Source organism: Mytilus trossulus, chromosome 1 (assembly GCF_036588685.1).
Source record: "Mytilus trossulus isolate FHL-02 chromosome 1, PNRI_Mtr1.1.1.hap1, whole genome shotgun sequence".
Lineage (NCBI taxonomy): Eukaryota > Metazoa > Mollusca > Bivalvia > Mytilida > Mytilidae > Mytilus > Mytilus trossulus.
The window spans coordinates 55,742,324-55,765,918 of record NC_086373.1 but is presented as its reverse complement, the minus strand read 5'-3'; the positions used below and the strand labels follow the sequence as shown (position 1 = coordinate 55,765,918).

General features: G+C 31.3%; 1 protein-coding gene across 4 annotated transcripts in view; it reads left to right on the top strand.

Annotated features, from left to right (window-relative positions):
* Window positions 1-23,595, top strand: part of LOC134727718 (protein Wnt-5a-like) — a 52,575-nt gene that overhangs the window by 18,257 nt on the left and 10,723 nt on the right. For 2 of the 4 annotated variants that reach the window (XM_063592118.1, XM_063592105.1), the window contains exons 2-4: window positions 5,039-5,159; window positions 10,996-11,234; window positions 13,791-14,083. In XM_063592118.1, coding sequence (XP_063448188.1) covers window positions 5,071-5,159; window positions 10,996-11,234; window positions 13,791-14,083 — 621 coding nt within the window. In that variant the 5' untranslated portion in view covers window positions 5,039-5,070. Of the gene's footprint in view, window positions 1-1,745; window positions 2,041-2,071; window positions 2,479-5,038; window positions 5,160-10,995; window positions 11,235-13,790; window positions 14,084-23,595 lie in introns of those variants that run through there. The other 2 variants (XM_063592124.1, XM_063592112.1) reach the window with 2 other exon arrangements.

The following is a 23,595-nucleotide window of genomic DNA, read 5'->3' as shown; positions in this document are numbered from 1 at the left end:
TAATTATCTTGTTCTTCCTTTGCATTTAAATCTCTACAATGAATAAAAGTGAACGAGGAGGGACGGTTTTGATATGAACTCAAGCGGCAGTAGCCGGGATTATCATTTTGTAACAAGCTGAATGAGCGCATTAGTTTCGAGTCGAGTAACAATACTGAAATAAATTTCTTATTACAAAGTCTGTTTCGCAATGTAAATTTGACACCTTTATTTAACATCTGTGGAATGAAAGAACATATAAATTGATATTGGAATTAATTTAAAATATTTCAAAGCAATAATTTGAGTATGAGAACCTAAAATTAAATTTGAAGAGGCGCATTCGACCTATTGCTTTTCCATGTTCTTATTTCTTTAAAATACAAACTTACGATACATTTGTACCTATTTCGATATAATGTATTCATTAAATTTACTAGTATATATAATGTGTATTTTTTTTTTATCAAAATGTGACATTTGATGCAAGTCAATACCGAAACATGCACTGGCTTCTGGGCTTAGGGTATCCGGTTTATTGAATTCGTATACCTAAAATGCGGTTTAGCATCAAACAAACTAAATTAAAGTCCCATTTCATATTTACGAGTGGGATTTGTAAACTTATGAGGAATTATTGCAAAACAATTGCTACACTTTTATATTTTGGGTGTTTGGTTTCAAGCCTTGATGACCTTTGCCCCACTTCTCCCTTCTTAAGCTGTATTTTTGTGAATGTTAGAGCAAAGTTCATGACTTCTACATAATAAACAAAGGATTTAAAACTACAAAGAGTTAAGGATCAATGTGAATTTGGATACACAAGTTTTATGTTCATGTATTAGTCCCGGAATGGTTTAATCGTTGTTGACATAGTACATACATACTATCAAGATTGGACAGTGCTTGTGATAAAGTAACTGTCTTTATGAGACGAAGTGTTGTAATGAATAAACTGTCTTTTTATAGATCAGATTACGATACCAAATAATTTCACATGATAACTAAAATTCTTTGTGAATCATTAGCCGTACGCAAACTTTTAAAATCTGAAAACGCACCGAACGCTCCTATTATTTACCTAATTATATTCATCCCGCAGTTTTGATTATAAGTTTTGATGTACAAACTAAACCCCTCAGCCAAAAAAATCTTGACATGGCATTTTAACACTAGCATAAACAATATTCACTTTTAGTTGTCGTACAATAATGACGGGTTACTGATTTTCCTTTAAGATTCGTTCTGAACTCGACACTAATGCACACTACTTTTGAAACAGGTCTACTAGAATTAAAGGATACGGACAACATTCTTGGTTTTATTATATTTTCAGAAACGCCTCCACAACGGAGAGCATTATTTGATCATAACGCTGTATTTAAAGAAGCGTTAAAAAGATTGGACAGACAGAACTAGTGCGGAAAGTCGTTTAAATATTTTTGACATCCCCTACCGTTTAACATAATTTTTTTCAATTGTGCCAATCAACGAACGTAAAATTTCCTAACTGTAATTGTTGAGAGGGTTTATCGGCTTTCTTCTCGAGATTACTTCTCTTCCCATTGAAGGAGGATTATCCTCAAAAGCCGTTGATAAGGGCTCTTAATCATGCTCTACAACTGATTGAATGATAAAGCAGTTGAAATTGATCACCTAAACAATCCACTTGTCCAGTAACGTGTTAAAAACACCAGATTATTAATATAACAATAGGTGTATTAAGTAGAATTTATATAAATATTTGGCACTGCGGTTTGAAAATTTATTCATGAATGTGTCAAGTTAAGACCGATTTGTCCAAGAGTCACTACGGCATTATATTTTGACTTGGATTATTCTACAAGTAATGTGTTCGACAGTGATTTATCTCGAAACAGTGATGATACCTTTTTAAACGAATTAGATAAGGTTTTAATCGCTTTACATGTGTCAGAGATCGGTATACTTAGATAATAATATACGGTGCTGCAAAAATCATCTGATAGAACGCTTTATTATGTCTTTAAGTAAATTATGACTGAAGCTTCCAGACCGGAAACGGGGTGATAGTGGGGACAGGTAAAACAAGCACATGTTTTGGTTTCCCACACGCAGTCGGCTGTATAGTATATAAGTGTTTATTTCATTATTTGTGTTATTCATGGCTTTTAGTCAAGTTAATAATTTTCTACGTTAAGAAAATTTTATGTGCACTATTGTTACATTAAAGGAATAGTTGAAAATTGAATATCAGATTTCGTGCTAATTTTTATTTTAATTGCTGATAAATTGGTATAATTAGTGAAACAAGTTCGTGTAAGATATTCTAGCCTTGGTATACAAACATTACAGAAATATTTAGGCTGCATGTATTGTGCAGTATCATTCTTTGCGGTATTTTGTGTATATTAAATATAAGTTCATAAGGACATATTATAAACAAAGGATTTAACTACAAAAGTCAAGGGATCAATAGTGAACTTGGTAAATCATAGATAGGAAAATCTATGTTTTAAGGTGAGTTATATGTTATACAATGTAATCAATAAGTTTAGATTCCAAATTAGTTTATTTCATGACATTTTTTAACGTTTGAATTATTTCTGATTGAATAAAATAAAAGTGATAATTTTTACATTTCATTCGAAAAGTCAATATACACTCCACTCAAAAATTGATCTGTTCATAAAAGCACGATAGAAATGATGTTAAAATTTGTAATTAGAAAGATTAAAGGTCATATCTGACATCAAACGTATATGATTTATGTTGAAGCATTTGGTTTTTATTTATTTACACATTTTAACATTTTATATCAGAATCATTCTATTTTTTTTTTAAATCTCGATAACAATTTTGCCAACCAAGCCATACCTGGCAATAACAAAAATAACCACTAAAGCACACGTGAATATTTTGTAAATGTGTAAAGAGAAACAAAAACAATATATTGGCAGGTAATTATAAGGACTTGAATAAAAAATGAAAAAACTGCATGATAGCAAATCAAACTAGTTATACGCTATTAAATCAGTGTGGACTTTCATGAAAATAAAACGTATATGAGAACCAAAGGAACTGTATTAAAATAACAACATAGTGTACAAATTACAAGTTACAAAAGGACCGTTACCAATAGTCCTATACCGGTTTTCTGCGCCTAGCAGGCTTGACGGGAAACAAAAAGCCCCACATTTACTAATTGTAACTGAGAAAGCAAACATGTCTTCACCTAGGGCAGTACAGTTTTCTATGCTGTAATTAATATCATTGTGTCTCTGAAAGATCAGGACAATCCAGTTCCTCAACTGCTGTATGTCCGAAACAAGGGTCAAACCTATTGACAGTAACTTCTTGTACATGTATCAATACAAAAACAATGCTTGAAGTACTCGTCTTATAAGAGGTATGGCCGAGTTGTCCTGACTTTGTTTCACTGACGGGTTCACAGTGGAACATAAGTGACACCTATTAAAATATGTAGCACAATATCGGGCATTATTGATACGGTGTTACAACTCCAAAAAATCATAATAATAATATTACATTCAACAGAAAAACTTAAAGTTTATCAAGCCGCGGGAAACTTTGTATTTGAAGACTATTTTGACACACTTTTGAATTTTTTTTTACTTGATTTTGTGAAATCTTATATCGATGGATAAATATGCCCACAAAGATTTATAGTATATCTGAAAAACAATAATTTCCTTCTGGTGTATATTAACAATATATAGTTTTCTGATTTTTGAGAATGTTCTTATTCGGCAATTTTGAAGTTATAAAATATGTTGAATTCTGTCAAAAATTCATGTGCTATCTTCGGGTATTTATAATTTGGTTACAAATCAGAAAAAGAGAGGACCGTGAATATGAATTGATACAAGTTTCAAATGCACAAATTGGCTGTGATTCTGTAAATTAGTGAAAACATTCAATTAAAGACTATTGAAAATGACCCTTTAATGTAATATATTCAAGGAAATCTCTTTAAAAAAAATGTCAATGTACAAATATGCATGCGTCTTATTTAGGATCAGGTAACTTAATTTACTATAAGTAAAATTGATGTTTTTTTCATAGTTATAGTGACCATGATATATTATTTTTTTTAAATTCCCAGATACTTATGATCTTTCCTTTCCAAACATGTTCCCCATAAACTGGAGTTTTAATGCGCTATCACAAATCCCATTTTTACTTTTTGAATAACTTATGTAAAATAGTTAGGATTGGACAATGTTATAAATTTCTATTAAGTTTGAATTTTATGTCCAAAAGATGAACACTATAAGATTTATGAGAACACGAATATCTGAAACCTTTGGTATGTTTAATATAGAGTCAGCGATGTGCACTAGTGTGAAATCACTTCTTTCATCTCTTACATTCAGATCACTGCCATAATACAGGTATGCCGATGTTGATATGAAAAGAAGGATTACAAGTGAAGCTAACGACCAGCCTGGTGGTAAAGACGTTATTTTTACATCGCTGTCTATCCGGGGTAACGTCACTGGTTGAAAGCTGTCACCCAAAACAAATAAAACTTAAAATCGTTGAAAGTAGTTATGGCTCGTGTGGGATTTAACTGATAACATGGATAAACAATAATTTTGTTTGGACCTACTTCACAAGATTTTCACTATTTATCATCGCATTAGCTTTTTTACCTTCTTTTATACAACCGACATTGACGTTTAGTCTAGTGAGCAATACTGGTCACAAATTGTTCGCATCGTTTGTGAATCAAAATACAATCAACCAATCATATTACGTGATTGGTTAGTATGTCTGTTTTAGTGCTTTTTGTTTTTTTCCACATGTGATGATTGCTTCCGTCAATCATTGCATTTCGAACTTTTACTTAACAGCCAAATAATGAATGGATGTAGAAATATACACTACTTGGAATAAAAACATCTTTATTTAACGATAGATTATTCTCCACGTGGCGTAATATATGATATGGATCAACATATTCTTCTGCAGTGGAAACTCAATAAAAAGTGATTTAATTTTTATAAATGTGAATATATCAATGAAATATGACTTAAACAGTTGTGATTTTTTTTAGTGTTACCTAGAAACCGGAAGAAATATGCCAAGATGACAGAAACACAATGGAATGGGACTGTGTTATATCTGTTAGGAATAGTACAAGCAATATTTGTTGTTGTTAACGCAAACGTATGGTGGTACGTACTTTTATTATTATATACAGATTTTTTAATTACTTATTTGATTTTTTAATTTCTTTAAAATTTCACATCATACTAAACCACAATGACTTCTCCTTAGTTAAAAGTCAGCATTCGGTAAAATAAACACTTTATATTTCCATTTAATTTTGTTTTTTTTCCCCCTGAAAGATAAGAGGTTGACATGGATCATTTGTCTCTAATTATAAAATTAAAAAGTTATTTATAAGAAGTAAACCTATTCGAAATGCTGATCATTTATCTCCTTCAAAAATTGAGGAATTATATAACTCTTGCACATCAAATGTAATGAAAAAACTTCTCGCCAATTCAATAAAAATATAGATAAATGTTGATACATTTTGTATCATAAAATTTTGATTTCAAGCAAACAACACGAATCTAAATAGTTATGTAGTTTCACATTTAAATCTTATAAACCGAATTTGTTTAAATTTTGTATTTTCACTTAAAAATATGACAAATATATGAAATATTATAACCTGTCAGCAGAAATTTAAATCCAATACACCTTCAGAAAATTGCATACAATAAACAAGTAATACGGCCATTATTAAGGGATTGAATTTTAATCTTAACAAAGGGTGACTTTTCTTGCATTTTATGTTGAAAATCTGGGTCATTGCATAAAGGACTTAGTACACCTGAAGAAAGAAAACAGATTATTTTAACATACCAAAGTTGAAAACAATTATGTTTTCTTAGCACTTTAAATTTGACATGTCATGTAGAATTTTTATTGGATAGACCTGCAGATAGGAAAATATTTGTATTTGATTTTTGACATGTCCTTTAATATACCCTTCAATGCAATAATCATTTAGTTTAAATAATAATATCAAAGTTAATCCCGTTTATTTGAGAACGAATCTTTATTTTTCGACTCTAATTGTAGTCTGGAAACACGCACGATACATTTTCAGAAAAATGTTTCTATAACAATCAATAATAATAATGAAATTATATACCAATAAGCTTGTTTCATGACCACAAACATGTAGATAAATATTACCTATAGACATTGTTTTCGTAATTTCGTATTGCTAACAAAAACACACCACCATGAAGGATACGCACATACATAGTGGCTAACTTCTCTGTCATTTGGTTTTTGGTGAAGAGTTGTCTCATTGGCAATCATAGCACATTACCTTATTTCACTAGTTCCGGAATTTGACTGACTAACAGTGGTTTGCTTAACGCCCTTTTCTTGCCTATTTTCACCTAATCCAAAACGAAAAATAACTTCTAAATAATATACTAATTTAATTACCAGCGACAACCGTTAGACATCATGTATGCAGATATTAATTTAATTTACACAAAATTGATTCGTTCTTTTTAATTCTTTTTCGGTTATTGACATCTTTGATTTCTTAATCAAATAAAATCAATAATTTACCATGAAGTTGCAAATTTGATTTTATTTAAGATCAAATTTACCCAACTTCTTCAAAGTAACAAATGTCCACAAAAGGACAATATAGGGTAATAATAGCAAAGGATATGTTTACACTGTACACATTTAAATTTTCTAACACTTCACATTTTCTTTAAATAATAAGATCTACAGCGTAATATATAAAATCTGCAAACAACACAAATGTTCTCATCAATCACATGCTATTCTCAAAGAGCTGTATTTATATATCATGCTCTATTACAAAAGTGGTTTCATTGCCGACATACATTTAGTTACTTAGTGATGAGAGAATTAATATATAAATCATACCCTTCAATATGTTCAAAGTGTTACCCCAACGATTGGCATGGGCATGGGAAGGAAACAAATTGGGCATATAACCAATAATTTTCCTTGTTTTGAATAACGTATTCTCCGTTTAAGATAATTTATTCATGAATAAATATGACAGTTTTTATATTTGTATTAAATTCTTTATATTAGAGTACATCGTATAAGTGGTGGTTATTTCAGTAATGAATTCTCGTGTAAATTAATGTTTCTCCTTTGTGTTATTGGATATCTGTTTATCCGAATTAGAACCGACAGGCCGAATATGTAATCAAAGAGATACAATCTCATGGGAAATAAGACCGCAACGATTTTTCCGGATTTTTCTGTGCTTGCATGACTGCGTTTTTTCCAGTCTCATTCAGTCTTATAGGTTTTCCACTGCAGTCATTCTGGTGTTAAGTCAAATCATTTCTTGTACATCAGTAGGCTAATTTGAAAGTGCAAACACACTGAAAGAACTCAAAGATACTACATTAACAACGAAATGTTCATAACTTACAAGTAATAATTGAATGAAAACACAAAACTAAAACAAAAAGAGCAAAAGACGAAACAATAAAATTGAAATACATCTTTTTGTATTTCAATTAGATCGTAATATTTTTAGTTATAAAATAAGGGCAACAATTGGCCATGTCAGCTAAATACTAGATATAGAACGACACTGTCTAATTTGAATTAATTGGCATGAAAAAGACATATTTCTTATTTTGTTGAAAGGAATCAATCAATAGACATTCCTTTACTGTATTAATAGATGCATGATATACATGTATAAGTATGGTATATCTAGTGCACAATGGCCAAATGTGGTTTGTTGACAACCTTTCCAAAATGAAATGCACGTTTTTCGTTCTACCAAACATATACAGATTAGAAACATATAAGCTAAGTACAGAAGCATCATGTTTTTGATGCGTAATTTTTATTGGTAGTAAATGGGCCATTTATAAATTGGTGGGTTCTCAAAATAAAATCTTAAGAACTTTTTATTGAACTCCGTGATTGACAACCATTTTCCCCCAATAATACATATAACACTATTGGAAGTAAATATCCCTTACTTAAAAAAGATATATGAAGCTTTATATGTCTATTACATAATTAATTAATAAAATACTAATAATATAGTTGTCCTACCCCCCCCCCCCCCCCCCCCCCCCCCCCACAAGAAAGCACACCACACAAAATCAAGAGGTCAACATACAATGCATTAATAAGCAGGTACCTTGAGTTTAGACTCTACATGTATATCCCCACTACAAAAATATTTCGAATGAGAAATATGTATGTTCTAACAATAATTTTAGTACGAAAAAGTCAACAGATGTAATCCTTCCGAATGATAAAGAATAAGTCCTACAGGTTATTCACTTTTAAAATAGCCTGTTGCTTTTATCATAAATCATATGCTTACAAATACTAATAGGTTTATTATATACTTTTGTTGACTGATAATTGTAAGTTTAAAAGCCGACGATCATGTAAGCTTAAGTGTCTTTTCTTATCTGTTTGACCAGTACAAAAAAAGAAGATTGGTATGTTTCACCCGAGTCCAAAATAAGTGCTTATAAGCTATAGCTTGGGAATATTTTAATATTCAACGATCTAAATAAAGATGTCAAATACAAAAGGCAAACCGATATGTTGTTTACTTCTGTTAGAATAATCACAACATTTTACATGGTGTTCCTAATATGTTAATAAAATATTTTTGTGATTTATTACCAGTGAATTGAGATCTACGTGAATGTTGTGAAAATTTTACTTTTTTGGGGGTTTGCATGCCTATATCCTCCTTCCTTGATTGAAAACCATTTCCTTTTCTGTTATTTGCAGGTAATTATATAAGTTCCATAATATAGCATTTAAAAGAGAAACAAACCTATGTTTATAGAATTGGTTATTTTTTTTTAGTTTTAATAAATCCAATATTTCTCCCCCTTTTTTTTGTGTGCTTTTGTTAAGTATTGGAGCTATTAAAAAAATTATTTGTATATATAAACGTTCAAAATAGATAGAATATTGACAAGATAAAATTGAAAATGGAAATGGGGAATGTATCAAAGAGACAACAACCCGACCATAGAAAAAACAACAGCGGAAGGTCACCAACAGGTCTTCAATGTAACGAGAAATTCCCGCACCCGGAGGTGTCCTTCAGCTGGCCCCTATACAAATATATACTAGTTCAGTGATAATGAACGCCATACTAATTTCCATATTGTACACAAGAAACTAAAATTAAAATATTACAAGACTAACAAAGACCAGAGGCTCCTGACTTGGGACAGGCGCAAACATGCGGCGGGGTTAAACATGTTTATAAGATCTCAACCCTCCCCCTATACCTCTAGCCAATGTAGAAAAGTAAACGCATAACAATACGTACATTTAAAATTCAATTCAAGAGAAATCCGAGTCTGATGTCAGTAGATGTAACCAAAGAAAATAAACAAAATGACAATTATACATAAATAACAACAGACTACTAGCACAGTCGGGTTTGGTTATTTTATAAGGCACATTTCCTGTTCAAACTACAGTAGCACATGCTTTTAGATAAGCAAGGGTATATATGCACAAAGGAATACAGTATTCAATGCGACTATCGTGCGGTTGAGAGGTTTGGCTAGTTGTAGGGCTAGGTTTGTTCCACCATTTCTGCATACGTAGTGCCGGGTCGGTAGTGTGACAGTTGTTTTCCGTTCGTTTGAAGTGTTTGGAGCTTTTGATGTTGCCATTTGCATGATTTAGGACTTTCCGTTTTTGATTTCCCTTGAGTTCGGAATTTGTGTGTTTTTTTACTTAGAGAATTTAATACTTCTTTTTCCAAAACTATTTATCGGAAAAGTTAATTTGAATGGTCATGTGTTAACGAGATGGTTTGTCATTGCCCCTTTGTATTTAATTTATATATGTCCCGTTTTGTTTCAAAATTAAACATTCATTGAAAGTCATGTTCCTTACATACATCAATATTGCATAATGATATTTTACTTACGTCAAATGTGTATTTGAAATAACCATAGTGTAGGCGTGTTTTTAAATTTGATACAGGTTGATGTCTAAATTGAAAACACAACGGAACTGTTAATAAATCAGACAATAAAACGTTTATGCTCGAAATCAGTTTAAAGAAAGTTAATTCAGTACAGTCTTCATGGGTTGTTGTATTAGACAAGATCATATAAGCTTTCAAAACCCATGAAAAGACAACAAGTCAATAAATTGAAGATAACGCTATGAATTTAGTTAATTTTTATAAGTAGCACTTAACTTAAAACAAAACTTAAGTTTCAATCTATCAGGAAATCGGGATTGAAGTAACATTAGCGGAAAGATCAGAAAGCCTTCAAGTGAAATATACATCGCATATCTTAGTTTCTGTACAACTATAACTCTTTTCATGCATCCGATTTTCTCAAGTTTGGGTAAGGATGTAGTGATTATCTTTAGGGCGGGAAAATAAAAAGGTTAATTCGTCGACAAACAAAAAGTATCTTTCCACAAATAGAAATACAAACAAATATTCACAAATGATAAATGTACCACACCGTTTGCTTTATTTTCTTATAAAGATGCAGAAGTTGAAGTGTTGAATGACATGACATTGATGATCCGTGTACGTTACTCGTATCACTTTGGAGAAATGTAGCCTGATAGGACATTTGAACTTAAAGAAAAAGTGTCGATTTAAGTCTATATTTCGGGAGCAATATTTAAAATTGTTAAACGATATCCATAAACTTAAATTTCAACAATAGATACTTTCTCGATTATTGCATCTACTGTATATTGAATACGGGCAGATTGTTTATAATGGAGTCGAAAATGCTTTGAAAAACACGAGTAAACATTATTGAAACAGTAGAGTTGCTTGGAAACATGCATATTTTTTCCTGCACTTACTATTTACATCTCTATCCAAAATCTGGCCCTTATTCAATATGGCTACAGCCTATTATCAAAGGTCAGGAGTATAGTAAACAAGTTCCCTAATCTTTCATGGAGCTGTTGTTTTCCAAATATATCAAACTTATATTGTTATTGCAGGAGTCTTGGCACAAATCCACGAATGCTAATGGTTGGAGTACAACCATTTTGTACAGAACTTAGAGAGTTATCTCCCGGACAAATCCGTGCTTGTCAAAATCATCATGATCATATGCCCAGTGTTGGTAGAGGGGCACGGTTAGGTATAACAGAATGCCAAACACAATTTAAAAATCGTCGATGGAACTGTACAACCATAGAAGACGATAGAACCGTATTTGGTCCTGTTATACAAATAGGTACGTTTATATTGTAGTATATTTTCCAGTTGTGAATCGATTCTACAGGATACCATTGAAACAATATAGGTAACTGACATGAACATGATAATAGACAATATTACCGATTTTTCATTTTACCGTATAAGTCAGAGCAAGTAAAGGAAGTGAAATTAAACTTACAATTGGTCAGTTTGTGGAAAAAGTTTTCTATTTTTTCTATGCACGACTAAATCATCGGAAAGCTAATATATCATCCGCATTGCACCGATTGAAAGCTATATTTAACTTCAGTAGATTTTACTTGACTTGAGTACAAGTACCAGAATGTCATATGCTTACAGTAGAAGGTACCCTGTCGAAAAACTTTGATTCGGAGTCGAAATATTGTAAAAGAACAGTAACATAGATCAAATCAATGTTAATTAACCCAACTTATCAACATTATACACATTCACAAACATGCTGAAAGGATAAATATTACTTATAGCTAAACAAACGCACATGCAAATATGGCAGAAAAACACCGGAAACATAACAAATTAAAAAGGTCGACCTAATAAAGATAGAACAAAAACATTGAAATAACAGAGTATATTACCATGCAATAATTGATAAAAATAAAGATGTGCAAAATCATAAGTCAAAGTATTGACAACGTCAAGACAAAAGAAAAGAGACGAAAAGACGAACAATGTTCCTTGAAGCAGTATATAAATGCTGATAACAGACGATCAAAGAACAAACAATATGGATAGTCACATAATAAGTTTTAAAACTGAAGTTATATCAGCAGCACTCTACAATGTACGTAAATGTATTATGTTTAATGTGCACACAAGTAACTCAGGTCTTCGCCGCCTTGAACAGGAATTCTCTCCTTTTCTCTAGCTTTTATAATTAAAAGTGATATTGCAGAATACACAAATGAATGAAAAACATAATCTGTAATAATTGTAATAATTTTTCTTGAAACTCACTACATAAAAACTGTTTCAAGGCTAATTTTCTAATTTAGTCGCAAGCATACGATAAAGTAGGCCTTAAAAACTTGCAAAAAAATCTTGTAATGATATTAACAGATGTCCTACTGGTATCAAATGTTTTCTATGTTGAGAAAAGCAACAGTGCATTGAAACTTGTTTTGCTATACAAAAAATCAACTACGAAATTCTGCTTGAAGTACAGAATATACATATTGTATGGCTAACGACACTTTTGCTTTTTCTGAACCACTTTGTCTATAACAAATTACAATACATTACACTCCTTGGCTGCATTTGACCTCGCCAACCGTCATTTCTTTTCACTCATCAAAATAATTTATTTGACAAATTCAAATCGAACATGACAGCAGGAAGATAATGAAATAAAATATGTTATTTTGAGAATTTACTAAATTCAAACTTTCTAAGAACACTTTAATTCAACATCAATCTTCAATCCTACACAGAGACTTGTCCATGCATCATGCTGGAGAGCAAATACATAAATGCAACAGAAATGCAGTCCTTCCATATACAGTGTAACCGGTGTTATCCGAAACACTGGGGGACAGAAACACATATCGGATTAAGTAGTGTATCGGAATACTCACAATATTTTTTTGGCAAGGATATGTATATTTTGGGACCAGAAAAATGTTTCGGTTAAAGTTGGATGTTGGAATACTCAGGTGTCGGATTAGGCATGTAAAACAGTTACACTGCTCAAATCCCGTTTTAAAAGACAATTTTCAATATGAGAAATAAATAGTTTTTAATATGTTGTTTGTGAATAGATTAAGACGCTGATCTACAGCATGTTTCAGCAGACGACCTGATGATTTGTTGATTAATGACATTGCAGACGCCGTAACACAATTGGCACGTGCCAGGATTGATTGACGTGAATAAAGAATGTAAATGCACAATTAACTATGCTCTAAATATTTACCCTGTAATTAAAAGACAAAATAAGCTATTTAGTCTTGTAATCTTCCCCTGTTGTTTTTGTTAAGCCTGAATAACTTAATCGCAAGAAAAAATGAAGACATCAGTTGAAAATTTGCATCTCTCAGTGGGTAACACCATATCTGTTTCATATTTTATAATTTTATATACAGAATATTAACCTCTTTGCTTTCGGATACCAAACGCACGACGCGGTGTCTAGTTGGTTGTGTACTTTGTTAAAATTAATGGATTTTTTTGTATCTGCTCAGATAACATACAAAAGCCTAGGCCTGTAGCCTGTATATATGTTTACATAGGGGATCACGTTGGCACAGTATTATTACATTTACAGAAAAACAAAGAACAAAATACGAACGAACAGTGCTTTCATTGCAGTTTATCATCTCATAGGCACAACGAGGCCTTCAACACCGAGCAAAACCCATAAAAACTGTCACCTATACGTTTATGACGATCCCTAGCACTAGCTTGAGCAGAATCTGTTGCAAATGGTTCGAATAGATTCGGATGCGCCACAACAAAGTACACTACAACTAATTTTCTAAGTAACGATAGTCCTTTATTCCTATAAAGTGCAATGTTACATTATAGTAGTCATAATGTCAATGTCTTTCTTTTTCAGCGAGCCGCGAGGCAGCATTTATGCATTCTATATTAGCAGCAGGAGTTGTTAGTGCTATAGCACGGTCGTGTCGAGATGGTGAACTAAGTTCGTGTCACTGTAGTAAAGCATTACGCCCTAAAGAACTAGTAAGGGACTGGATATGGGGTGGGTGTGGTGATAATATACAATACGGGTATAAATTTGGAAGTTACTTTGTTGATCTTAGAGAAAAAGATAAAAATCATCCAAGACTTTCTCCTGAGTTGTCAAGAATGTTGATGAACCTTCATAACAACGAAGCAGGAAGAAGGGTAAGTGTTCCATCTTAAAACCAAGTACTACATTTGTAGTAGATAGTGGTAGATTGTTATTCAACGCGAGTGCTAAATGTTCACTTGTTAGTACTTAAAATAATTACTATTGTATAGTGAGTGGAAGACTGTTGCTCACTTGCTACTAGTTCACGTGTTAGTTCCTATTGCAATCCATTTTATATCAGAATTTTCGTACAACTTGCTTTTGCATATATTCTCTATATAATTCTTTTCAGCTATCGATCCTTAGGCTATATGACAAAAACTATGATGTAGGTACACGTCAATTTGACAGCAAACCAACGAAACAAAAACAAAAGGACATCTTGAAATATATATTTGGCAAAACTTTTAGGAATTTAGGTCCTCAATGCTCTTCAACTCCGTACTTTATTTGGCTTTTTAACTTTTTTGGATTCGAGCTTCACTGATGAGTCTTTTGTAGACGAAACGCGAGTCTGGCGTAAATACTAAATTTAGTCCTGGTACAAAATGTATCTTTGATGAGTTTATTTAGACAAAGTCATATAATCTACAACGATTAACAAGTGAACTTGTTATCGACCGAAGTGTATACATCTGGTAAATAAATTTCAAAGAGACAAAAAGGACCTGTTAAGAATGTTCTGTAGCATTGGGATCAGCATGTTTTTGAAAGTTAAGAGTGTGATATGGTATTTGCAGAACTCAACCAGCCATGTTTTAAAGAATGTTTTGACACCAATAAAATATTCAAATTTTTAGAATCTGCCCAAAGCTACTCAGTCTGGTTTATTACATTGGATTAACAATCTGTTAGAAATGTTGGCATCAACCAATGTAACATTCAACTCATCAGTACTTACTGCTTTATAAAGAGATTCCAGCTTTATAAAGAGATTCCAAATCTGCTTTGTAAACACTTTAAAAAAACGAGTAATTCTAGCTTAACAAGTGAGAAAAATGCCACGAGTGCTGATTGTGTGGGCATTACATTTTCAAGAACAAGGTCTATTTATTTCTACATTATTAGATTATCAGAAGTAAACATCACTTTTAATTATGATGATTTTCAACTAAAATCGGTCTTTTATTTCCGATTTAAATGATAATGTTTGAAAACTACATTTTACCTACTTGTTACCTTTGAAATAATACGTAAGCGATTGAAAGATTGCTAAAATTTAAGTGTAAGAAGCGTAGAACATAATATTTTGAGCAATTTAAGTTTATCTCCAGCCTGCGTTGTCAGAAAAAAATTAAACAAATCAGTTATGTTTAAAAAAATCCAAAGCAATAAACACTCCCTATATCAAAAGCCATCGCCTAATAAATTCTGCAATTCGCAAGAAATAAAAATAATATTTTCTCTCTAAACCTTGGAACACCTGTATTATTGGTTTTACATGATAGACTAAATATATACAAGATATAATATTTATGACAATATAATGTTCTTCAAAGAATGTCATTTATGACACTGAAATGTATCCATTTAATCATTATAAGCAAAGCATGTCCATTGCAAAGCTTTTAGTTTCCAATAAACTATCATGAACCACATTTTCTATCTTCAAAGCGTAAACGGTGATTACATATAATTATATCAATCTGTAAGATTTTATAACGGTAATTATTAAATTACATAGCATTTATGATGCAAATTTTTGCAGGTGTTACCGTAATTACCGTAAATTATAAGGTAAAAAATGTCGTTCAAATAGGGATGTGAAGAAATGATTTGAAAGTGGAAAACATGTTTATTATGATTTAAAAGCAATATTAATAAATTGAAATGAAGGGTACACCCGAATGTTACAGCAACACAACGACAAAGAACCGAAATAGCTCAACATGTATTCTCAATATACATGTTGTATCCAAGAAAATTGTGCGAAAACCTCGAAATAACAAGAAAAAAAGAGTTTTGGACCTGTCAGGAATCTGATGTACAGTAGTTGTCGTTTGTTTAGGTAATTTATACGTGTTTCCCGTTTCTCGTTTGTTTAATGTAGATTAGACTGTTGTTTTTACCGTTTGAATGGTTTTATTATAGTAATTTTGGGGCCCTTTATAGCTTGTTGTTCGGTGTGAGCCAAGGCTCCGTGTTGAAGACCGTACATTGACCTATAATTGTTTACTTTTTTTTTTAAATTGTTATTTGGATGGAGAGTTGTCTCACTGGCACTCACACCACATCTTTCTATATCTAGTCATCAAAAACTTTTGTCTTTTGATAAGGGTATCTAGAAAGAAGTTCTGGCATGTTCAGCAATATCTTTGATTGTCATATTTCTGAGTATAAAGTAATAATACGAAGAGGTTATGACCATCATTATTCCAAGAAACATGTTTTGTGTTATAGTTAAAAGCGAGGCATCGTTTAGATTACATGAATAACAGTAGCAACTCGCTAAAAATGTTGTTCTACATCAAGCTCAAAGGAATATTTTGTGGGGAAGGATATGTTAAATGTGTGAAAACGTCAGTTTAATTAAAATCATGATCATAGATATAACATATACTTGAGTTTATTTGGCGTATAATTAGTTACAATGCAATGTAGAGTTTCCACAGAGACTTGGACTGAAATGGAAAATTATATTGGATATGATGTTTTTTGTTTGAATTTGTTGTCAGTGCTTGATGATAACAACATTTATACCAATACAAAAGCAGAGAACTAATTAAAGTCATTATAGTTTATTTTTCAAAATTTGCTTTATCTGAATTCTAGAATATTTTACGAATAAGACAACATATCTATAGAGAAGTCCTTTCCATCCCTATTTGAACGACATACCCATGTTGTCAGTTCTTAATTTAAACAAAAATGCGTATACACTCCACACAAACTGCTTAATATTGAATATTGTTTGCTTCGCCTTTGACATTTCTTATTTATTCTGTAATTGATATGAATTTCGAGACCTTCAAGAATCTGATTTCTATTTCCTGATAACAGCTTTTATCTGCAATGATTTTGAAACTGCGTTAACATGGTTATTCCATGGAATTGAATTGATCACGGAATAGGCTACTTTTATTAAAATGTGAAGGGGATTTTCCTCTAAAATCTGGTACTTTTTGCGTCATTTTCGATAAAAGGATTATCCTTTACAAAAAGGAACTATAAGTTTTGTCTCATGGCACTGACGAAGCAACTAAACAAAAGCCCATCTTTAAGGCTAGTTTCTTCAATGCTAAAAAAGACAAAAAAAATCAATATTTTTGTTGTTGAAAAATACACAAATTCTGAAGAAAAACGTAAGAAAACGTCGCATGACTAGTTTATACACCAGTCGTCGATTTATATGCTATCTTGTAAATATCTTCACTATTTGAGTGACGAAAGCAAAAGTTTGATATTTTGTAAAACAAAACAGTTATAGATATTTGACGGTGTAATAGCACATTCACTGTAAGAAACTTCGTTATCTTTTAATCATTACTGACAGGCAGATTCTCATGTAATCAAAATAACACTTCAGCTGAAATCATGGGTAACGTAATATACATTCCCCATACATTCTCCATCTACATGTCTATTAGCACTTGCATTTAGATCATACTTCAAAAACGGTATTGTTGAGTTAAAACTTTTGTTATAAATTGTTCAAAGAGATTTTAGTTAACCTACGTCTGTACAAGAAAAGCGGAAACTTCACGTGCTTACATTCCAGTTAAATTGAAATAAGAGTTGGCACGGAACAGTCACAATTCAAGGTTTATAACTGTCGAGATATCAAACTTTTACTTTCAATATCAGTCTGATATCTTTGGAACATCATTACGAGGGATGAAAATTGCAATCATTTTTATAATTTATTGACACAACAATTGTGTATGCATTCTGAAAATATGTGATTTTGCGTATTAATAACACATTTTCGACAAGACAACAAACTTTTATAAACATGTTATGTAGAAACCCATATTGTCCTTCATGTATCCATTAAAGATCCATAGATCCATTTCCTTCTATGTTGTTTTGGTTATTGGTTCTTTTTTAAAGTTTACTTTTAGTTTTAATTTGTATTTTCACGTCCATTTGTTCCTTAACATGTATTTTCACGTCCATTTGTTCCTTAACATGTATTTTTACGTCCATTTGTTCCTTAACATGTATTTTCACGTCCATTTGTTCCTTAACATGTATTTTCACTACGATGTTCTACATGTATGCTTCCTTATTCTGTGTTTCATCATAATGATACATGACTCATTTCCCTGTATATAGTTTATCATTGTTTGTGTGACATATACATTTTCAGTTTTTGAAACTACAAATTATCCCCTTTCTATGTGTATTTGTTCATTTCTTGATTTTCAAAGTTTCGACCTAAACTTCAATGTTCAGATATTTCTGTTTACATTGTTTCTATCTCTTTTGTCGTCCGTTGTAGGCTCTTTGTTGTAACAGTTCCTTTGTTTCATACGTTATTAAGATGTGATGGTTCTGGGGGAGGATAACACAGGAATGATATTATTTCAGTATGTTTGATTTCATTTAACCTCTTTTGGAAATTTTTGGGTAATTTTTGGTACTCAGATATTTGAATCTCAACTTTTAAAATTTGAATTCGTGTATGAAATATTGATTTATTTGCATTCTGTCAAATTTAAGCAGGAGTGTCATTGAGGTCGGAAATATTTTTGATAAATCAGAAAAACTGTCATTCAGGGCAATATTGAAAATGATTAAAACTGTGGAAATCTGTTTAAAAAACAAACTTGATCACGAATTATCGTTAAATTTCTTATGTTTTACGTAGAAAAATTGGTCTTAAAAAGATATGATAACCGCCGGATAGCTCGACTGATCAATTAATCCTTTGTATGAAAATTTTATATCCGTTTTGTCAGGGTAATATAAATTAATTACTAGCAAAGTATGGGGGTCAGACAATTATTTGATTCAGCACTATTGATCTAAATACTCAGTTAAAATTTAGTTATTGCTGTATGTTTGAAGATATTCTTAAGTGTAACGGTTAATTTTCTACCATTCAACTGTATTTAGAAGAAAAAAATACCTCCTCCGATACCGTATGCACACCGCGAATATAAGGATTTTTGCTCCATAAGTTTCGAGAGTCAAAAAAAGTTAATAAAAAATGAATTATTTGCTTTGTATCTTGGGTATTTTTGAATGTTTATTGTCTTTTTGTAATTTTTATTGAAAACTGAGTGTACTTTTCTTTCTAAACTTTTTATCGATTGATAAACACTTCAAATGTCTTTGCTTTCTTTCTGTATGCTTCAGTTGTCAAAGTTAAATCGGAATACTGCAAATGGTCTCATATGGACTGTTTGAGATTTACATAAAACTAACAGATGCAAAAGTTTCTTATTATGTCTTCTTTATACATATATTCGATGCGACAATGATAAAAGTTATGTATCAGTCTATTGATGATACATTCTTTCGTCTTAATGTTAGCTCTTCTTTATTTTCCTACTTTGTGCGATCTCATAAGTGAAGCTATTTCCAACTGATTGTTTTATAGTTTCCTCTTATGTTAGTTTCTCCACTGTCCTAGCTTATGGGAAGCAAACATGATCAACCTTGCAAAATTCTATATATACCCGTCCTAAGTCAGTGTTTTTTTTTAATTCCGCTTTAGTTGTTGTCTGTCAGAAGTTCATTGCTTTGTTTGGACGTTGCCTTTTGTTCGTTTGAAATGTTTCACAATTTGTCATGTCGTGGCATTTCATAGCTGACTACACGGCATATGGTTTCGACTCTGATAAATATGAGTCTCTGTTTGACAGATATAATGTACCAAAGAGATAAACTCACTTATGAATCGAAAACAAATTGACATTGCCATGGCAAAAAAACTTAAAAATTGACATACATCAATATACAAAACACAAAAAATAGAAAGTTAAAGACGGAGCAACATGAACTATGAACGGGGATGGTGGAATCATAGGTGATCCATAGAGTGAGGAGTTCCTGCTCCACATATTAAATCCATCGTGAAAGGCACACGTTGGTAAATTTACTTCATATATAGTCGTGCTTAATATCGTGTTCATTTTTCATCCTCCTTGGTATTATATGTTATAGTTATAGGTATAGTTATTACGGGGAATCGAATAATTGTCTAATGTTCACATTTAAACGTCTCCATGTTAATTTAAGAGACAGAAAATGATAGCAGAAATCAATTTCATTTTTGATAGGTTTTATAAATGAATATCGCTTTTTTTTGCTATTGGAGGCTGTAAGTCAAAAATAAGCTAAAAATTGTTTTAATATCCTATAATATATTTTTCATTACTATAAAATCATTTGAACAGGTTTGATTTGTATCTCTTTGATAACAACTGACAGACATCTGTTAAGCTACTCAGTATTTCAGGTAACTTAAGACTTAGCCAAATTAAAACGGTGAAAAGCCCTACAAGACACTTGTATGTAATAGAGATATGTAATCTTAAATAAGCTGGAGGTATAATATAGGTGTTAAGAAAGTGTTATTCTTACTAACAAAATAGTAAATAATTGTAAACTTAGAAAAAAATTTCAGATGTAATGCAATCTCTTGGTTTTATTGCAAACTTTAACTCTAAGGGATAAAATTGATAATGTGATACAGTAATTTAGAGATTAAAATCTGAAAATATTTCTCTAAACTTGATTCTTTGAAGTTTTTATATATTTGTTTGTAAAACATTTAATAGATTTTATGGAGCACTAAACCTATCTTATATTACAAATAAGTACGGTTTAAAACTGTTTTATGATAACCTGTTTTTATTTGGAACTTATCATTAAATATTTCACCTTGAACATTTTTTATCTGTCATAAAAATGCTAATATCCCGCTTAGTATTGCATTAATAGTTTATACAGTATCATATATAAACTTTAGAAGGGGAAACATTGCAAAAAATGTAAGATTTAATTATATAATGAATATGCATATATATTTATTATTTTTAATATTTAACATATTTGCCAAGAGAAAATGTACGTCAACAATATATTGAAATAAAAGGATTTAGTAATGGTAAAACTTTAAGCTAAATATGACAATGTGAAGGACAAAATCTGACTACTGACAGAAAAACGAATTGTAATGTCAGCCAGCTTTATAAAAAGAAAAAAAAACACGAGCTCCGATGAAAATTCAAAACGGAAAGTCCCTAATCAAATAGCAAAATCAAAAACACCATCGGACGAATGGATAATAACTACCATATTTCTGACTTGATACAGGCATTTCAAAGCCTGATATGGAAAACGGTGGATTAAACCTGGTTTGATTACTAGCTAAACTTCTCACTAGTGCATTGAATGACAGTTGCATAAAATTCCATTATATTGACAACGATTTTTCGAAGGTTTGCTAAATTCTTTTAAACAACGAATCGACAACACCTCCTCACCTAAACCTTTCTCCTTTTTGTTATTTCGTGTTCATTGCTTTATAATGTATAACCGTTATGCATTGGTCTGTTTTAATTGTGAGATAACTGACACACTATACGAGACCGCAAATCAATAGTATTCATTTCTTAAAATCTGAGTATTGTTCAGTTATCAGCTCTGCATTATTTATGACTTGTCAAAAGTATTTAGTTATTGTACCACACGCAAATTTGCAGATCTTTATAACAATTAAAATATTAGCTACGAAAAAAATGACATTCTGCAAGGTTAGTTTAACCAGGTTGATAATTATATGTTTTAATTGTGTAATTGTCGTTTTTAAACTCTTAAATACACTTTAAATGTATTGTATAACATTCTAAATTATCAATAACGGTTTGTCAATGAAATTTAAAAGTATTTTTTTAATTTGAATTTTCTATCGAAGGAATTTACTGTGGTGTAGTGTTATAATTGATGTTGATAAGGGGACGACCTTTTGTTATATTTTTAGGATGGGGGAGGGGAGGATTTTTCCCTTTATGATAATTTATTTTCATCTGCTGTGTTTTTACGGTTCGCAGTTCAAAATTTATTTTCTATTTTATGCACATTAGTATGAAGTAAAATCACAAAAATACTGAACTCCCAAATCACATGGAAAAATCAAATGACAAAACACATCAAACGAACGGACAACAAATGTCATACTCCTGACTTTGTTCAGGCATTTTCAAATATAGAAAATTGTGGATTAAACCTGTATCCTCACCTATCCAGCATTTGATATTGCAGTAAATTCAGTTTTATCCTGTCTGTTACAAAGTCAGTTGTAGGATGCATTAATTTGCAGTCTGGGTTTTCGTTACGTTCTTTTGTTTTTAACATGAATAATACGACTTGTGAGTTTAAAGATGCTAGTGAGGTTTAAACCTCCAATACACGGGACGATGATGTTATAGCGTTTTATTTAAACAAACAATTAAAATCATTTGGACAGAGCCTGGGTCATCGGATCAGTACCCAGCACATGACGAGGGTTATACAACGCACCGATCAATATCCACTCGCAGTTGTTAAAGATAACTATTTTTTTTAAATATACAACACTTTGATTGAAGCATTTGTGCACTATAGTTGAAGGAAAACAGATATTTCTGTAGTTGTCAAAAGATCTTCAACATTTTTTTACTTCCATTAATTTTTACTGTCTGCACTCGGTATTTATTAGCAAAAAAAATAAAAAAGGAATCGAGATAAGAATAAGAAGTGTGTTTTAAAATAAAACGGTTTACTATGAATAAAGCTGAAAATATCGACATATCACAAGAAAAATTTGATAGCATTTTAGCTGTGATATTGCTCTAGTAACACAGCGAGAAGAACGGTTTTATTATTTTAGAACCAGTTAAACTTTATAAAGTTATTAAAGAAAACTTTTTTTAATTGAAACTATTTTCCAATCAACATCTGATAGATTACATAACAGAAAATAGTCTGAGACATACTGTGAATGTATGTCGATCACATTACACGGTTTATACTGTCTATTGTATGATCTCTAGATATATCACAATACTTTCTGTACTAGATTTTCCATGCCGACCTTCATATTTCGAGTAACAAGTACCGAGTCAGGAATATGAGAGTTGTTATCCATTCGTTTGATGTTTTTGAGCTTTTAATTTTGCCATTTGATTTGGGACTTTTCATTTTGAATTTTCTTCGAAGTTCATTGTTGCTAATGTGATTTGTTTATATGTCTTTTTGTGCTTCTTTGGTTTTTTTTATTGGGATAAGATTATAACACAATGTTGACTGCTGTACCCCTATTTTTGACATTTTTACCTACTATGTCTGTTAGTTTTGTTCACAAATCGTTGTCAATATAATATAATTTGATGCGACTGTCATACAAATGAGAGGATTAGCTAGCTATAAAACCAAGTTTAAAATGCAGGAAAAGCCTGTACCAAGTCAGAAATATGACAGTTGTCATTCATTCGTTTGATGTATCTGAGCTTTTGATTTTGCCATTTGATTAGGGATTAATTTTTTTATTTTCCTCTGAGTTCAATATTTTTGTGATTTTACTTTTTTCTATGTCGTGTGCACTTTCAACGAGGATTGCATTGCCATGCTAAAA